We start from the raw sequence: 19,600 nt of genomic DNA, 5'->3' as shown, positions 1-19,600 counted from the left end.
CAATTATGAATAAAATCTTTATAAACACTCATACAGGTTTTTTATGTGGACATAATGAGTTTAGTTCCTATGAATGCAATTTTTCCAGATCATATGACAAAAGTACATTTAGTTTTTCTTGGGGGGAGTGGGGTACCAGGAATTGAACTCCAGGGCACTGGGCCACATCCCCAGCCCTTTTTAGATTTTATTTAGAAGCAAGATCTCACCGATGCTGAGGCTGGCTTGGAACTCACAGTCCTCTCCTGCCTCAGCCTCCAGAGCCACTGGGATTACAGACATGCACCACCGCACTCCCGCAGAGGTACATTTAGTTTTGTAAGAAACTTTCAAACCGTCTTCCATAGTGGCTGTGCTATTTTGCATTCCCAGCAACCATGAATGAAAAGTCCTCTGGCTCTGCATCCTGGTCAGCATTTGGTATTGGCAGGTTTTTGTTTTTGTTTTTGTTTTTTTAATTTCAGCCATGCTAATAGATACATAGTGATTTTCATTATAGTTTTAAGTTGAAATTTCCTAATGACATTATGGAAAATATTTTTGTTTTGTGTATCAGTTAAAAATAAAAAATAAATACCTGAAGAGAGAGGGAGGGAGAGGGAAAGAGAGAAAATGTATGAGGAGCAAATCAGCTCTCTCATTTATGCTAAGCCTCTAAGTCCAACAATGGGTGTAGCTTGTGTTAGGCCAGGTGGAAAGGAGCACAGTGTGGCACAAGAGGATGGAGGCCAGGAGAAGTGGTGTGAATGCACTTTGACACGAACTGTGCTGCTATGAACACTGATGCAGCTGCACCCTTATAGTATGCTGGTTTCATATATTTTGCCTGTATATCAAGGAGAAGGATAGCTGGGTCATACCATGGTTCTATTTTTAGTCTTGTTGTTGTTTTTTTTTTTTTTTTTTGGAGAAATCTCCATACTGTTTTTCAGAGTGGTTGTACTGATTTGCAGTCCCACCAAAGTAGGAGTGTGCCTTTTACCCCACATCCTCGACAACACTTCCTATCATGTGTATTCTGGATAATTGTTATTGTGACTGACATGAGAAGAAATCTTAACGTAGTTTCGATTTGTATTGCCCTGACTGTTAGAGATGTTGAACAATTTTTGATGTGTTGTGTTGACCGATTGTATTTCTTCTTTTGAGAAGTATGTGTTTAGTTCGTTTGCCCATTTATTAATTGGATTATTTGTTTTTTGAGTTCTTTATATATTCAGGATATTAATGCCACATTTGAGGAGGAGGTGGCAAGGATCACCCATTCGTAGGCTCTCTCTTCATGCTCTTAGCTTCTTCCTTTGCAGTGCAGTTTTTAATTTGATACCATCCCACTTATTGGTGTTTGGTTTTATTCCTTGCACTTTAGGAGTCTTGTTAAGGAAGTTGGTTTCTGTGCCAACATGTTTGAGGGTTGGGCCTACATTTTCTCCTAGAAGTTACAGAGTTTCTGGTCTAATTCCTAGGTCTTTGATCCACTTTGATCTGGCATTTATGCAGGGTGGGAGATAGAGGTCAAGTTTCAGTTTCTTCTATATATGGTTTTCCAGTTTAGCCAAGCTATGGAATGAACCTAGGTGCCCTTCAACAGAAGAATAGATAAAGAAAGTGTGGTATATATACAGAATGGAGTATCACTAAGCCATAAACAAGAATGAAATCATGACATTTGCTGGTAATTGAATGGAACTGGAGACTATCACGCTAAGTGAAATAAGCGAGACTCAGAAAAACAAAGGTTGAATGTTTTCTATGATATGGAGAAGCTAGTCCCAATAAGGGGGGAAAGAAGGAGGGGGAGATGAAGGATGTGAGTATTCCATCAAAAGAGAAGAAAGCTTTATTAACTAGATGAAGGAGATTAAAGGGGAAGGAGAAAAGATGGGATAAGGGAAGAAGAGTGGAATGAATCTGACCTAACTTTCCTATGTACATAGATGAATGAATATACCACAGTGAATCTCACCATCATGTGAGATTGTAAAGACACTTATGATAAAAATAAAAAGTAAATAGAGTAAAGGGAATGGAACAGGTGGAGGGAGGAGGGGAGGGAAAAGAGAAGTACCGGGGACTGAATTAGAGCAAATTATATCCTATGCTTTTATAATATGTCAAAATGAATCCTAATGTTATGTATATAACTAATGTATAACTAAAAAGAACCAATAACATATTTTTAAAGGGTATATACTTAAAATGGTGCTGGGCACTAAGATGAAGCCTTAATAAGTGTTGAATATTTAATTTTACATATATCATATGTATTTCATATAAATACCTTGTTCTAAATAAAGTATCAAGTCCTTTGGGGCTAAAAAAAGAATGAACTTTGAGATGGGAGGGTTTTTTTTCTCTTTTTTTTATTAGTTACACATGACAGTACAATGATCTTGACATATCATACATTTGAATCAACTGGAGTATAATTTCTCATTTTTCTGAGTGTACAGGTTGCAGAATCACATTGGTCATGCAGTCACGTATATTCACACAGCAATAATAGTGTCTATTTTATTCTGCTGCCCTTCCCTTTCCCCCTTATCCTCCCCTTCCCAGCCATCACTTCTCTCTACCCAATCTAATGTGGCACACTTCTTTTTTATTTTTTCCCCTCACATCATCATACATGTATTCTGTATAACGATGAGGGTCTCCTTCCATCTTCCGTGCAATTCCCCTTCTCCCTCCCTTTCTCTCCCACCTCTCTTCCCTATTTAGTGGTAATATTCTTCTCATGCTCTTCCTCCCTATCCCATTTTGAGTCATCCCCCTTATATCAGAGAAGACATTTGGCATTTGTTTTTTGGGGGGATTGGCTAACTTCACTTAGCATAATCTGCTCTAATGCCATCCATTTCCCTGCAAATGCCATGATCTTGTTATTTTTTAGTGCTGAGTAATATTCCATTGGGTATAAATGCCACATTTTTTTATCCATTGATCTATTGAAGGGCATCTAGGTTGGTTCCACAGTCTAGCTATTGTGAATTGAGCTGCTAAAAACATTGATGTGGCTGTGTCCCTCTAGTATGATCTTTTTAGGTCTTTTGGGTATAGTCCGAGAAGGGGAATAGCTGGGTCAAATGGTGGTTCCATTCCCAGCTTTCTAAGGAATCTCCATACTGCTTTCCAAATTGGCTGCACCAATTTGCAGTCCCACCAGCAATGTATGAGTGTACCTTTTCCCCCACATCCTAGCCAACACTTGTTGTTTGACTTCATAATGGCTTCCATTCTTACTGAAGTGAGATGGTATCTTAGAGTAGTTCTAATTTGCATTTCTCTGATTGATAGAGATGGTAAGCATTTTTTCGTGTATTTGTTGATTGATTGTATATCCTCTTCTGAGAAGTGTCTGTTCAGATCCTTGGCCCATTTGTTGATTGGGTTATTTATTTATTTATTTATTTATTTATTTATTGTTGTTTAACTTTTTGAGTTCTTTGTATACTCTAGAGATTAGAGCTCTATTTGATGTGTGAGGGGTAAAAATTTGTTCCCAGGATGTAGGCTCCCTATTCACCTCACATATTATTTCTCTTGCTGAGAAAAAAAAAACTTTTTAGTTTGAATTTGACCCATTTGTTGATTCTTAGTTTTAACTCTTGTGCTATAGGTGTCTTTTTAAGGAATTTGGGGCCTGATCCCACGTGATGGAAATTAGGGCCAACTTTTTTCTTCTATTAGACACAGAGTTTCTGGTTTGATTCCTAGCTCCTTGATCCATTTTGAGTTAACTTTTGTGCATGGTGAGAGAAAGGGATTCAATTTCATTTTGTTGCATGTGGATTTCCAGTTCTCCCAGCACCATTTGTTAAAGATGCTATCCTTTCTCCATTGCATGCTTTTAGCACCTTTGTCTAATATAAGGTAGTTGTAATTTCGTGGGTTGGTCTCTGTGTCCTCTATTCTGTACCATTGGTCTACCAACCTGTTTTGGTGCCAGTACCATGCTGTGTTTGTTACTATTGCTCTGCAGTATAGTTTAAAATCTGGTATCGCGATACCACCTGTTTCACTCTTCCTGCTTAGAACTGCTTTAGCAATTCTGAGTCTCTTATTTTTTCAGATGAATTTCATGATTGCTTTTTCTATTTCTGCAAGGAATGCCATTGGGATTTTGATCGGAATCGCATTGAATATGTAAAGTGCTTTTGGTAATATGGCCATTTTAATAATATTAATTCTGCCTATCCATGAGCAAGGTATATCTTTCCATCTTCTAAAGTCTTCTTCTATTTCTCTCTTTAGGGTTCTGTAGTTTTCATTGTATAGATCTTTCACCTCTTTTGTTAGGTTGATTCCCAAGTGTTTTATTTGAGGATATTGTGAATGGGGTAGTTTTCCTCATTTCCATTTCAGAGGATTTGTAACTGATATACAGGAATGCCTTTGATTTATGGGTATTGATTTTATATCCTGCCACTTTTCTGAATTCATTTACTAGTTCTAGAAGTTTCTTTGTAGAACCTTTTGGGTCTGCTAGTTATAGGATCATGTCATCAGCAAATAGTGCTAATTTAAGTTCTTCTTTTCCTATATTTATGCCTTTAATTTATTTCATCTAATTGCTCTGGCTAGTGTTTCAAGAACTATGTTGAATAGAAGTGGTGAGAGAGGGCATCCCTGTCTTGTTCCAGATTTCAGAGGGAATGCCTTCAATTTTTCCTCTGTTTAGAATGATGCTGGCCTGAGGCTTAGCGTAGATAGCTTTTACAATGTTGAGGTAAGTTCCTGTTATCCCTAGTTTTTCTAGTGTTTTGAACATAAGGGATGCTGTATGTTGTTGAATGCTTTTTCTGCGTCTATCAAGATGATCATATGGTTCTTATCTTTAAGTCTATTGATGTGGTAAATTACACTTATTGATTTCTGTATATTGAACCAGCCTTGCACCCTGGGGATGAATCCCACTTGATCATGGTGCATGATCTTTTTGATATGTTTTTGTATCTGATTTGCCAGAATTTTATTGAGGATTTTTGCACCTATATGCATTAGAGATATTGGTCTGTAATTTTCTTTCTTTGAAGTGTCTTTGTCTGGTTTTGGAATCAGGGTGATGTTGGCCTCATAGAATGAATTTGGAAGTGCTGCCTCTTTTTCTATTTCCTGAAATAGATTGTAGAGTATTGGTATTAGTTCTTCTTTAAAGGTTTTGTAAAACTCTGCTGTATAACTGTCCGGTCCTGGGCTTTTCTTGGTTGGTAATCTTTTGATGGCTTCTTCTATTTCCTCACTTGATATTGGTCTGTTTAAGTTGTGTATATCTTCCTGACTCAATCTGGGCAGATCATATGACTTAAGAAATTTATCAATGTCTTCACTATCTTCTATTTTATTGGAGTGTAAGGTTTCAAAATAATTTCGAATTATCTTCTGTATTTCTGTAGTGTCTGTTGTGATATTGCATTTTTCATCCCGTATGCTAGTAATTTGAGTTCTCTCTCTTCTTCTCTTCATTAGCATGGCTAAGGGTCTGTCAATCTTATTTATTTTTTCAAAGAACCAACTTTTAGTTTTGTTGATTTTTAATTGTTTCTTTTATTTCGATTTCATTGATTTCAGCTCTGATTTTAATTATTTCTTGCCTTCTATTACACTTGCTGTTGATTTGCTCTTCTTTTTCTAGGGCTTTGAGATGTAGTGGATGTAGTGTGAGATCATTTATTTGTTGGCTTTTTCTTTTTTTGAGGAATGAACTCCAAGCAATGAATTTTCCTCTTAGTACTGCTTTCATAGTGTCCCAGAGATTTCAATATTTTGTGTCTGTGTTCTCATTTACCTCTAAGAATTTTTTTTAGAGAGAGAGAATTTTTTAATATTCATTTTTTAGTTTTTTGGCAGACACAACATCTTTGTTTGTATGTGGTGCTGAGGATCGAACCTGGGCCACACGCATGCCAGGCGAGTGTGCTACCGCTTGAGCCACATCCCCAGCCTACCTCTAAGAATTTTTTAATTTCCTCCTTGATGTCTTCTGTGACCCATTGTTACAGAAGTAGCATATTGTTCATTCTCCATGTGATGTAGGAATTTTCCTTCCTTCTTTTATTGTTGATTTCCAGTTTCATTCCATTATGATCCAATAAGATGCATGGTATTATCTCTACTCCTTTATAATTGCTAAGAGTTGCTCTATGGCATAATATATGGTCTATTTTTGAAAAGGATCCATGTGCTGCTGAGAAAAAAAGTATATCCGCTTGATGATGGTTGATGTATTCTATATATGTCAGTTAAGTCTAGGTTATTGTGTTATTGAGTTCTATAGCTTCTTTATTCAACTTTTGTTTGGAAGATCTGTCCAGTGGTGAGAGAGGTGTGTTAAAGTCATCCATAATTATTGTGCTGTGGTCTATTTGTCTCTTGAACTTGAGAAGGGTTTGTTGATGAACATAGCTGCATCATTGTTTGGGGCATATATATTAATGATTGTTATGTCTTGTTGGTGAATGGTTCCCTTTAGCAGTATATAGTGTCCTTCTTTATCCCTTTTGATTAACTTTGGCTGAAGTCAATTTTATTTGATATGAGTATGGACACCCCTGCTTGCTTCCGAGGTCCATGTGAGTGGTATGATTTTTCCCAACCTTTCACCTTCAGCCTGTATATGTCTTTTCTCATCAGATGAGTCTCCTGAAGGCAGCATATTGTTGGATCTATTTTTTTTAATCCAGTCTACTATCCTATGTCTCTTGACTGGTGAGTTTAAGCCATTAACATTGATATATGGTTTGTACTTCCAGCCATATTTGTTTATTTTTGTTATTTGACTTGATTTGTTTTTCCTCTTCGATTAGTTTTTCCCTTTACTGTGCTACCTCCCACTGTTGATTTTCATTGTTGTTTTTCATCTCCTCTTCATGTAGTGTTTTGCCCAAAATGCTTTGCAGTGCTGGTTTTCTAGCTGCGAATTCTTTTAACTTTTGTTTATCATGGAAGGTTTTTATTTCATTGTCAAACCTGAAGCTTAATTTTGCTGGATACAAGATTCTTGGTTGGAACCCATTATCTTTCAGCATTTGAAATACATTGTTCCAAGGTCTCCCAGCTTTTAGCATCTGTGTTGAAAAATCAACCATTAACCTAATTGGTTTACCCCTAAATGTAATCTGCCTCCTTTCTCTTGTGGCTTTTAAAATTCTCTCCTTGTTCTGTATGTTGGACATTTTCATTATAATGTGTCTTGGTGTGGGTCTCTTGTGGTTTTGTACATTCGGCATCCTGTAGGCTTCTAGGATTTGGATTTCCGTTTCATTCTTCATGCCTGGAAAGTTTTCTAAAATTATTTCATTGATCAGATTGCTCATTCCTTTAGTTTGGACCTCTATACTTTGGTCTATCCCAATGACTCTTAAGTTTGGTTTTTTTATGTTATCTCAAATCTCTTGGATGTTCTGCTCGTGGTTTCTTACTAGCCTTTCTGAGTTGACTAGACTCTTTTCTAGATGATATATTTTGTCTTCATTGTCTGATGTTCTGACTTCTAATTGGTCTACTCTACTGGTGATACTCTCATTTGAATTTTTAATTTGGTTTATAATTTCCTTCATTTCCAGGATTTCTGTTTGATTTTTTTGTATAACCTCTATCTCCCTGTAGAGTTGCTCTTTTGCTTCGTGGATTTGTTTATGTAATTCATTGTCAAAGTGATCTTTCATTGTCTGCATTTGCTGTCTAAGGTCTTCCTTAAGACTCCATAACATCTGAGTATATATATATATATATATATATATCTTGAAATCTTTATCTGACAATCTCTCTGCTGTGGCTACAAACTCCTGTATTGTTGAGTTGTCCTACATTGTTTGTGTTCCTTTTTTTCCTTGTCTTTTCATGATGCTCATGTTTCTTTCCAGCTCTGTGTGACTGCTGTGTTATTATTTTCTCCTATAAATTTGTTTTGCTTTTGTATAGCTCCGAGATCTCTCCTTTGTGATGGGAGACAATGTCTAGATATGTTGGGTTCAATTGTAATTTAAAGTAAATTCATTAGTTTCCTAAGAGGCATACAGATTCTGATGGCATATAGAGAACTGAGGTTTGGTTGTAGGACTTTATGTTTAGGGGGAAAGATGTGAGGATCTGGGGGTTAGTATATCTTAGCTGCTTTGGAGGAGAGCTCTAATGAAGGGAGACATTAACAGGAGAATAGACTGGAGTATTTGGGGGTAGCTAAGTACTTAGGAGGACTATAAAAAGCCTAGAAACATTCACCTATTTGCATTTAGTAAATTACACATAATAGAAGTAGTAATGCTTGGGAGATTGGGAGGGAAAGAGAAGGAGAAAGAAAAGTACAAGGAAAAGAAGAAAGAAAGAAAAGAAAGGAAAAAAGAAAGAGAAAAAATGCACTTTTAGAGTTCTGTTTTTTTCTCTTCCAGTAGGTAGCATTGTGCTTTCCAGGCTAAGTCTCTGCCCTCAGGATGTAGGAAGCAATCCGTGTGAGGTGGCTCTCCCTCCCCTGCTGGGTGACTCTCCAATCCCGATCACTTTGGGTTGCTCCCAGTCTCTAGCCCCCTCACTTCTCCTGCCCACCAGGCCCCACTTACTGGGGCTCCTGTCCACAGCTCTAGCTTCACTCTGGGCATGCACTGCCCTGGCCGCCCTGCCCTCTTGAATAACTGAGCGCTCTGTATTTTTGTTAGTTACCCAGTCATCATGGCTATGGAAAGAGGGAGTTGGACACTGGCAACCTGTTCTGTCTGATTCCCTCTAATAGCCACACCCACTGAGAGCTAGCGAGAAAGGTTTCGGTTTTTGTTGCTGGCGGGAGGGGGAGTTGGAGGTCAGGTGCCTTTTCAGTTTCCCTCAGCTCTGATATTCATGCCCACAGAGAGCTGGCGAGAAAGTTTTTGAGTTATCCCAGCTGGGTGGAGGGGGGGCTGGGGGTCACACACCTGATCTGTCGCCAAACTCTCTGCCATGAGATCCACCCAAAGCTGCTGAAGTCGATTTTCCAAGATGGTGACCGCCCCTTTCCACACCAGGGTGTCTGGTGAGGAGGATGGACATGGGCCGTTTCTCCACTAAGTCCCCCCTTCAGTTCTCTGTCTGGTACCCTGTGGAGGCGTGGGTGGCAGATCTCCACAGGATCTGAAACTCTGCTTCTCTATGCTGCCAGAACTCCATAGCGCTCAATTTTGCCTGCTGCAGCGTGCTGTTGTCCCGCTGGTCCTGAGTTGGGAGTTTTAAGAGAAATAATCTTACAAATTGAATTGAGATACTACTACTAATAGTCTACTCCCAATAGGATAATTTTGATCTTATATATGGCAGAATTGATTGTTCTAGAAACCCATTTCAAGCTAACTTAAGCAATAAAGGGGGGGTATTGGAAGGACACTTAGGTGTCTCATAGAACCCAAGGAGAAGAAGTGAACTGGGTCTCATAGGACCTGGAAAATCCTCAGGAACTCAGTTTCTCTTTCTAGTCACAATCTTCAGGAAAGGGAAAATGGCTCATGGGTTGAGTAGATAAATCACAGTATGTACAATATACTACAGGTGAATTTTAAGTGATAAGAAATGAATTCTGAATTGTGATTGGACTCTGAGCATCTGAAATGTGAAAAATGGGTATTCACAGGGAGGGAATCATGGAGGGAATATGTTGCCATAGTGTAAGAAGGGTCTTTTTCAAATAGAAATGGAGGCTCTGGAAGACGGTGGCAGGTCAAAGGTTGTGAGAGATTGGGGTCCATGGGGAGCGTAGGAGAGTTTCTCATTGTGAGGAGGAAGGAAAGAGGGTTTTGTGGTGAACGGTGTGAACTTCACAAGAGGGTCACTAACAGATGGCTGCTGGGGGAGCAGGAAGAGTTGTGACCACTTATGTTCCCAGGATTCTTGAGTATTGGGAGATGTGGGCGTGAACAGAGAGGCATCAGAGAAAAACCAGACTTTACAGTAGAAGTTTCCAAATCTTGGCTGCACTTAGCCCACTTACCAGGTGACTGACATGGTACATGCCCTCCAGAAAGCCTGGCATGCTCACAGCATGCCAAATGCAGATAACAAGGAGGGTAATTTATGACAACCTCAGCACTTTGAACTCCACAAGTTGAAAGTTTGTGTTTATCAAGAATAGTCATGTAAGCTTTCAAAACTCTTTACATCAGTTAAATTGGTTATTGTTATTATGCAACTTATAGAGGAAATAATGGTGGAATAGCAATATAAACTTACAGGTATTCTTTTTATTAAAGTCAAATTGAATACTTTATGACCATATAAACAGCAACCATTAAAAAAATCGCTGTCAAATTATGGACTAGCAGTAGGCAAGATAACTGCTAAAAGGTTTGGGGAAAACTGCAAAAGGTCTAGACAGATGCTGCCTTTGGTGTTTTTCCCCACAACAACCTCTAGGTTTTAGCTCCATTTTAAATAAATGTAAACACACCTGGATGTGGTTTATGTAGGGAAGAACTAAGGGAGCTTGTTATGGACCCATACTCAAAGAAAATACTTTGGCCCTATAGAAAAGAATTCATGAATGACTCTACATTTAGGATGTCAGAGTTAAAACAAATATTTAAGGTACATCTGAATACTTTCAGATTCCCACTTCCGTTACCTATTTTGAATGACTATTTCAATATGCAGAAATGGAGCATCTATGCAAAAAGGTATAGATTCAAGGAGTTTTGCTCACTATAGGGCAGGAAGTTCGGGGAATAGTAAGCCTAGATGAGCAGGATTGCTCAGGGCTGGGAGAGTAGGCATGGACATGCAAAGATGGAATAGTTGAGATGTGTACCCGGGCAGCACTTGCCAGGGTGAGAATGAGGAGGGCCAAATCCTGGGACCCAGGCTGGGAAAGGATTAGTTCTGAAGGGAGCATACCCATGGGGCACATTAAGGGTGCTCAGCCTGTGGTGAAGGCTTCAAATAAACCCTGTTTCAGGATAACCCAATGGAAACTTCATGATTAAACCTGAAGGGGAATTCCAAACTCCCCCTCTTGGCTCCTGAATCTGGACAACAAACATATCTATTTCACCTGTGCAACACTACCTGTATTCCACCTCAACACAAAGCTCTGCATCTTTGCCAAGATGGCTTACTCACTTTCCACTGAAAAATACTCCCACACTTCAAGATATTCTCTCTCTCTCTCTTCTGTACGATCCATTGCTTTCTCATTGATTTTTCACATCACAATTAGGTTGGGGGTGTTTTAGTATTTAGCTGTTATCTTCTGCATGGCTGAGCGTTAGGGAATGCTTGCAAAGTGAATGAAGGTAACATTGTACCTTCTAAGATAGCTGGAAGAAACCCTGGGTGCAGAAACCATAGTGAACCCGATACCTGCGTCTGAGTGAGAGAGGTGAGAGGAGGAGCCCTTTCAACCCACACACAATAGGGGCTTTCCTCTGGGTGTGGTGCCTTGGGAGCTGGGTCTCAGATCCTCGTAAGTGCTGATTTTCTTCCAGGTTCCTGTCCTGGTTCAGGCAAGATGGGCAAGTATGTGATCCGCGTCGCCACAGGGGACTCGCTCTTGGCGGGCTCCACCAACCTGGTGCAGCTGTGGCTAGTTGGCGAGCACGGGGAGGCGGACCTGGGGAAGCTGTTACTGCCATTGCGGGAAAAGGTGAGTGCAGAGCCTGGGAGCCAGGGTGAGGAGGAGCAGTCCGCACCTTCTGGAGCCTCTAGGCCAGAAGCTGGGGGGGGGGGGGGGAATGAGATGGTGCAGGATTGGGTGCCTGATAGAAAAAAAGGAAAGTGAGAAGAGAGAAAATAGAGTAGTATCTCTCTGCTTGGGTGGAAGGAGTAGGGAAGATGCGACTAGAGGCTGGAGGCTGGAGCCCCGCAGAGCTAGCTGTTCCTCCTCACGGCTGCCTGCTTCAGGTCTCTCCCTGGGTGTCCCCGGAGGGACAAACAGAGCCAAGTTTCTTCGAAAGCATCCAGACTCCACTGTCCTCGCTAAGGACCTCATACCCGCCTCTGCGGAATGTTCTGTTCCACAGAAAACGGAGGTGGAGATCGATGTCCCCTTTTACCTGGGGTGCCTCCTGCTGGTGAAGCTGCACAAGCACAAAAGTCGGTTGAATTTTGACTGGTTCTACAAGTGGATCACGGTGCAGGGCCCGGGGAACCAAGGAGAGGTCCTTTTCCCTTGCTACAGCTGGATCCAGGACGACAGGATTCTCTGTCTACCCGAAGGCACGGGTGAGGGCTCTGGGTAAAGGGTGTGACTCCTTCAGAAAGCAGGAGTCGGGATAGGGGATGCTATGATATAAAAGGGAAAGAGGAGAAAGATGCAGAGGTAAGAAATGCAAGAATGGGATTCAGGAAGAGAACTGATGGAAAGGCCCTGCCGTGGGGCTGAGTGTGAGAGGGGGTTCCAGGGAGGACGCCTGTCTTTTGTTTCCCCCTTACCCAGCCCGGTCCGTGAGTGATGACCCCCAGAACCTGTTAAAGAAATATAGGGAACAGGAGCTGGAGGACAGAAGGAAGGCTTATCGGTGAGTCCCAGAAAGCTTCTGATCCCTACTACCTCTTGCTCCACCTACTCCCGACTCTATGTTCTTCCTCCAGGTGGGGCTCCTGGAAGGATGGGTTAATCCTGCCTGTAGCAGGGAAGACGCAGAGGGACCTTCCCAGAAATGAACGATTTCTATAGGATAAGGATTTGGATTTCACCCTCTCTCTAACAAAAGAGTGAGTGCCAGGTCTGGGTGGTGGCCCACACCTGTAATCCAATTACTCCAAAGACTGAGGCAGGAGAATCATAACTTTGAGGCCAGCCTCAGAAACTGAGCAAGACCCTGTCTCAAAAAAATAAAAAAGGTTTGGGATGTAGCTCAGTGGTAAAGCACCATGAATTCAATCCCCTGGTATCTCAAAAGAGAGTGCTGGATTGAGGTTAGGCACTTTCTTCCCAGGCTGTAAGGTGAGATTTTTCTTACTCTTCTTGCATGTCATTCTTTACACAGGTTGAAGAACTTGGCCATTAAGGGGATATTGGATCTTGCAAATTGCGTACATAGACTGGAAGATTACAAAAAAATATTCCCACGTGGAAAGATTGCCCTGGCGGGTCAGTTACCACAACCTGCTAAAACCTGTATATATATTTCCAGCTCAGGGATCTGACAAAAGAGCGGTGACAGAAGGTAGAAAACTGATGTCAGTGCAATGAGGAGCACACAACATGTCCCAAACTGATGTCCTCAGTGCGGGTCTATGATTCCTGGAAGGATGATGACCTCTTTGGATACCAGTTCCTCAATGGTGCAAACCCCATGCTCCTGAGGCGTTCTACGAGTCTCCCAGCCAGGCTGGTGCTGCCTCCAGGAATGGAAGAGTTCCGAACTCAACTGAACAAAGAGCTCCAGGTACTGTGCTTTTCACCACCCCAGCCATCCCCCTACCATTTTGCCTCCCATTCCTGCCATCTCTTCCTCCCCTTATCTCTTTCATGTTCACCTCCATTATCTCTTTCATGTACACTTAGAATTTCTCAACTTTGACACGATTAACATTATAAGCCAGATAATTCTTTGCTGTAGAGGACTGTCCTGTGCATTTTTGGATTCTAGTAGAAACCCTTGACTTTTACCTTCTAGAAGCCAGAAGCACCCTCTGCCCTGGTAGTTATGACAACTGAAAGCATCCCTAGACATTGTCAAATGTTCTTAGGGGAGGGGGGCATCACCCCTGCTTGAGAACCATGATCTGTATAATCTCCTGTGTCTCCTTTTCTTTCCTCTCTTCCATCTCCACCTTCCTGGTTTCCTACTTCATTAGATGGACCTGAGCCTCAGTCTCAGGCAGGAGCTTGATCTAAAGAGAAACAGCAAAAAGACTGACCAAAGCCTTGAAGAACTAGACTTACATTTTAAAAGAGGGGATAAAGGAAATATTTTGTGCCACATTTGACTAAAGCCAGCAAGCAGGAAGACAATAGTTGAGAGTGTGGCACATGGTGGAGAGTCAATTCAGGGGATTTGGAGTCTGGTGGAAGACACTGGTCATGAAAACTTTCATTCGGGCCTTTGGTTCTGGGGAAAGTGATTGGTGCTTAAAGCAAAAGCCTGGATGGATAGAGGAAGGATCCACCTTGGGAAATGAGAGAAGGGCAGGTTCAGGATGACTCCAACCCCTTTCTGTGTCCTTGACATTGACCCTACAGGCTAGATCTCTGTTTGAAGCTGATTATACCCTGCTAGATGGGGTCAAGCCTAACATCATCATTTTTAAGCAACAATATGTGGCAGTCCCTTTGGTTATGCTGAAACTACAACCTGATGGAAGACTCTTACCCATGGTTATCCAGGTAAGAGGACCCAGGTGTCTTTCTCCTAGACATTGATCCATTTAGAATTGATCCATTTAGGGACTTAGATACATAGTTCTTAGCTCCCATTCTCCCTCCTTCTCTAGCTCCAGCCACCTCGACATGGATGCCCCCCACCTCTGCTCTTCCTGCCTTCGGATCCTCCCATGGCCTGGCTCCTAGCCAAGACATGGGTCCGTAGCTCTGATTTCCAGCTGCACCAGTTACAGTCACATCTGTTAAGGGGACATCTGATGGCTGAGGTTATTTCTGTGGCCACAATGAGGAGCCTGCCCAGTCTGCATCCTATCTACAAGGTATTTCAGCATCTGTGTCATTCTGCATTTGATCGTTGTTCGTAATTCACAATCCTAGCCTTTGAGGCCCAGGGTTTAACCTTGTAGCATGTTATATTAGAAGCAATCTTAGTTTATACGCGCAAGCGCGCGGACACACACACACACAGTCTGCTATGGAAATACCCAGGACACACACTTGCTATAAGGTGGGGAAGGTAAGAATAGGTTTTACAAAGGAGTTTACATTTGGACTGAGGAGGTTGTCAAGGGTAGAAAGGGATGGGGACATTCAAGTCTGATCTGTAAAGGAGAGGAATGAAAGGAGCATGGGTTGTGAATGATTGGAGTGTTGTGTAATAGAACAAGTAAGTGAGAAAAAATAAGCAAGGAAGCCATGTTACTTGATGGGGAGAAGAAGCAAGGGCTCTGTTTTGACCCTGCAAGGTTTCCAATCCCGGTATCCATCCATTTGAAAATGTCAGGAGGGCAATGGATATGTGAGCCTGGAATTCCTGGAAAAAATTGAAGATATAGATTTTAGGGTTATTAGGAAACAAAAGTCTCTAAATCCATCATACTAGGGAAGATTCTCTGTGGTTTGTAGCCACAGCAGAACATTTCACCCAGAATATAATTCTAGGTTACTTCAACCTTTAGAAACTCAGAGGAAAAAGTAGAGTGAGAAAAGTAGCAAGAGAAGGGTCAGCCACTGAGGTGGGGGGAAACAAAAAAGAAAAGTGTGTAACTCATGGCCATCAGAGGACAGGGTTTCAACAGGGAGGTAGGATTATATGTTTCCGATGCTATTGAGAGGTCTGCATGGTTAAAGAGAAGGCATATCTGGGTGTGTCAACATGGTTAATCACTGAAAAATGCTATTCAGGGAAGCAGAGATGCAAGAACCCTGATTGGTGTGGGCTGAGCGGAAACTGTGAGGTGAGAAAGTAGAGACATCGCATGACTCTCCAGAAGATATGGACACTGGGAGCTCTATTTGATTGCGTTCCATGTCTTTTCTCTACCATTAGCTCCTGATCCCCCACTTTCGCTATACCATGGAGATCAACATCCTGGCCCGGAACAATCTTGTCTCTGAATATGGAATTTTTGATCTGGTATGGAAAGGGATGGATGAAGAGGGAGGAGGGTTCGATGTTGGAAGGATCCCAAGGTTTGTATCCCTCTTTCATTGTTCCCCCATAATCTGCTTTCTCTACCAAAGGCCTCTCCCTAATCTGAATCATACCTGAAGAGTCTTCTGGTCCTAAATCTCCCTCGCTTTTTCACCTGGTTTGGCTAATGCTAGGTTTGTCCTCAGGTGGTGAGTACAGGTAGTGGAGGCCATGTGGACATTCTCCAGAGAGCCACAGCTTGTTTGACTTATCGTTCCTTCTGCCCTCCTGATGACCTGGCTGACCATGGGCTCCTGGATGTGAAATCTTCTCTCTATGGCCAAGATGCCCTCAGGCTGTGGGAAATCATCAGTAGGTGAGGGTGATATAGAGAGTGATAGAACGAGGGGGACCACAGGTACAGAAGGTCCTACGTTGGCTGGCTGAGTCACAACAACCTTTTCCATGGGGAACAGGTATGTGCATGAGATGGTGGGACTCTTCTATAAGAGTGATAAAGCCGTGAAGCAAGATTCAGAGCTGCAGGCCTGGTGCAGGGAGATCACTGAAACTGGACTGCAGGGTGCCCAGGACCGGGGGTAAGGCCTGGATCCTCCCCAGTAACCTGTGTCAACACCCACCCACCTGTCAACTTTCCCTGCCTCACAACATCATAAGACACCCTTCCTTGAGGACCCTGAGAATTCCCTGGACTTTTCCACAGTATCCAGAAACCTTAATGATCACTCCTGATTTTCCCAGTTCCTTTCCTTTATCATCCTCTCATATACTCTTTTACTCCTTATGCACGAAGAACTTTCTCCAGAATCAGATACATGACTTCGCTTAGATATTTTTTCCTTACTTGTTTCTACTCTTTCCCCCATAGCTCTAAAGTTTATCCCAAGTATATCCTATTTGAGTTCACATTTTATGTGAATCATAGAATTCAGAGTCCAGGTCCATAGGAAATTCTTTAATGTATCTCCAAATATCTTTCCCTCATGTCCAAATATCTGCCCCATGTCCTGGTCTCAAATCCTCTCATTCTCATTTCACCCAGGTTCCCCCTCTCCTTGGAGTCCCTGGATCAATTCTGCCACATTGTTACTATGTGTATCTTCACATGCACTGGTCAGCATGCTTCGGCCCACCTGGGACAGGTAATCTGTGTGATCATCCCCCACGGACTCCTGGGATTAGAATATGAGGGGAGTTAAATGCCTGGGCCATTAACCTGGGTTTCTGAGTGGCTTTTCTACCTGTAGCTAGACGAGTACTCCTGGATCCCTAATGGCCCATGCACCATGAGGAAGCCTCCACCCATCTCCAAGGCTGTGACAGAGAAGGATATAGTAGACTCACTGCCTGATCTCCACCAGGCCCGTATGCAGAAGACGTTCATCAAGTTCCTTGGCAGATGTCAGCCAGTCATGGTTAGAAACAGATGCCTGGGTTCTGGGGGAGGTGATAGCTAGAGGGAGGGGCAGTAATCTTGGCTGAGAGGCCCAAGGAACTGAGCCATCTTGTTCCCCTCTCTCTCCCCAGGTGGTCCTGGGGCAGCATAAGGAGAAATATTTCTCAGGCCCTGGGCCCCAGGCTGTGCTGCAGCAATTCCAGGAGGAGCTGGCTGTCATGGACAGGGAGATTAAGGTCCGGAATGCAGGCTTGGACCTTCCCTATGAATACCTTCAACCTAGCATGGTGGAAAACAGTGTGACCATCTGAGAGGTCTTGCCCATCTCAGTCCCAAAGCTCACTGTCCCCACACACCCTTGTACTCTTGTTCTCCATGCCCATGTTCTCTGCTAAACAGCTGCCCCCAAAAGCTGTGTCATCAAGGTGCCTGAAGCTGCCCATTACACAATTTGGGGAATAAACAATGTTGTTCCCATTGCACATTGAAACCTGGGACCTTCTGTACTTGCCTACCTTAATGTCTACAAGTTCTATGCTTCCTTAACCTTTCATCCCTCTTACCTCTTTCCCTTTCCCAAAAGAGCTGGTCTATATATAAATAAAAGACCTGATTAAATTGTCATGTTGATTATGTGGTAAGTGAAGGTGAGAGAAAATACCTTACTTTGTTTCTTTGTTTCTTGCCTTCTTATTCAGTTTCCAAGGGATAAAAGAAAGGCGTTTTCCTGAAACAAAAAAAAATTCTTCCAGGAATCAACACTTACTTCTAGCCTTTCCTTAAGCATCCGTAACCTAAATGACAGAAGTTTTGGCCCACTGAGCCCCATGGGGCTGAGGGATCTGGCTTTTAACAGTGGTGTTTAGCTCGAGGTTTCTCTAAATCCTCAATCACATGACCTTTGGGCCACCTACAGTAACATTTTCTGTGTGACTTCCCCAACCCTGCATCCCTCTGCCACTGTCCCTTTTCACGGCATCTCACTCTTCCTTTAATACAGTTTAAATCTCTTACAACTGCACCACTACATCCAAGTCATACAGAAAAGTAAGATTCCTATGTCATCTCCTTCCAATTTTGCAAAACAGCTATTAAATGACCTAAATGGTTTCAATCCTTAGAATATGCTATGTCATTATTCCTCCATCAGAGGACAATGTCCCACCTGGCCCCATCTTTACTTAAAAATGTCTCTGTGTTTTCTTTGTGTTTTTCTACATCTCCCATCACCCCTACTCAAGATCCTTTGTTGATTCTACATGGGTAGTGGCACCTTTTCCCAAGTTTCAAATCAGCATATTTTTTTGATTGTGCCAGGAATGCAATGCCCTGTGTCAACTTTATTCAGGATGTGTCTAAGAGTTGTGTTTGCAGCAAGAAACCTGGAGAATGAGGTGATTTCTCCCAGACACAGAACAGACTTGCTTCTATTTACTACTTGCTTCTATTTACAAGTCCCTCAAACTCAGTGGTCCTCTCCTATAACACAGATCATCTAGGCCCATCTGTGTCACCCCATGGAATTGCGGGCAGGGGGAGCTGATGTGAACATGAAGCAATGAATAATTCAATCCTTTTTCTCTGAACCAGGGGTCTTGGGTATTTTGTCAGCCTCTTCCAACTGGTAATGGGCTAACCCATTAATGAACTCATTAGCTTATAAATGTAAAATTCCAGACCCTTCCATCCACCTAATTGTTCACTTTTTACCAAGTAAAAATTAAAAAGTGATAACCCCTTGTGTTGGTAAAGATGCTAGGAAAAAACTTTGCATTTTTTAAAAATTTTAATTTTTATATGTAACAGCAGAATACATTACAATTCATATTATACATATAGAGCACAATTTTTCATATCTCTGGTTGTACATAGTCACACCATTCATATCTTCATACATGTACTTAGGATAATGATGTTAATCTCATTCCACCATCTTTCCTACCCCCCATACCCCCTCAGGACATTTTGATACCATATAATAACCTTTCTGGAAAACAAATTTACAATATGAGCATAAAATATGTGGATGCCATATTACTCAGTAATCCCATTTTTGAGAACCTATAATATAAAAGCTCTGTGTATTCAGAATACATATCTGTAAATATGTGTATGTGTATACACACATATGTATGCGTGTTTTAAAGCATTCATCATGGTTATAACTACTAATAACACCATAAAGATTCACCAAGAGGAGAATCCTAAAAGTTAGTGAATACAATTAGATCTCTACCTAATGATCTGAATATTTCCATCATGGAGTTCTCTCCCATCATGCATTGTTATTTGTATCATGTACTGTGAAAAGCAAGTTCCAAGAAAAAAAAATTAATGTTACCTCATGTTTACATACAAAACAACATATAAGTAATTCTATGAACGGGAAAGAGTGGAAATAAGGAATCGAAATGGACTACTGAAAAAAAATGACTTCTCTTGGGGTGGGTATGAAGGATAGAAAATTTTAAAATCAGCTCCTCTC

At 41.7% G+C, this 19,600-nt stretch overlaps 1 protein-coding gene across 1 annotated transcript; it reads left to right on the top strand.

Annotated features, from left to right (window-relative positions):
- Positions 1-12,136: 12,136 nt before the first annotated feature.
- LOC124104939 (polyunsaturated fatty acid (12S)/(13S)-lipoxygenase, epidermal-type-like) lies at positions 12,137-17,694 on the top strand. The gene is made up of 10 exons (XM_058584858.1): positions 12,137-12,669; positions 13,092-13,346; positions 14,144-14,287; positions 14,395-14,604; positions 15,615-15,701; positions 15,905-16,074; positions 16,175-16,297; positions 16,762-16,861; positions 16,967-17,134; positions 17,247-17,694. Exons 2-10 carry the CDS (start codon positions 13,176-13,178, stop codon positions 17,424-17,426), a joined length of 1,353 nt encoding a protein of 450 aa, XP_058440841.1. The 5' UTR covers positions 12,137-12,669; positions 13,092-13,175; the 3' UTR covers positions 17,427-17,694.
- Positions 17,695-19,600: the final 1,906 nt, after the last annotated feature.

Source organism: Marmota monax, unplaced genomic scaffold (assembly GCF_021218885.2).
Source record: "Marmota monax isolate L192 unplaced genomic scaffold, Marmota_monax_Labrador192_F-V1.1 WCK01_AAM20220418_F8-fsc00847, whole genome shotgun sequence".
NCBI lineage: Eukaryota > Metazoa > Chordata > Mammalia > Rodentia > Sciuridae > Marmota > Marmota monax.
This window is presented reverse-complemented; position numbering and strand designations above follow the sequence as displayed.

Excerpts from the sequence above, each read along its gene's own strand:
- LOC124104939 (XM_058584858.1), top strand. The coding sequence starts at position 13,176 with ATGTCCTCAGTGCGGGTCTATGATTCCTGGAAGGATGATGACCTCTTT. Across the intron at positions 13,347-14,143 it reads AACTGAACAAAGAGCTCCAG|GCTAGATCTCTGTTTGAAGC; the intron begins GTACTGTGCTTT and ends TTGACCCTACAG. Across the intron at positions 16,862-16,966 it reads CTTCGGCCCACCTGGGACAG|CTAGACGAGTACTCCTGGAT; the intron begins GTAATCTGTGTG and ends TTCTACCTGTAG.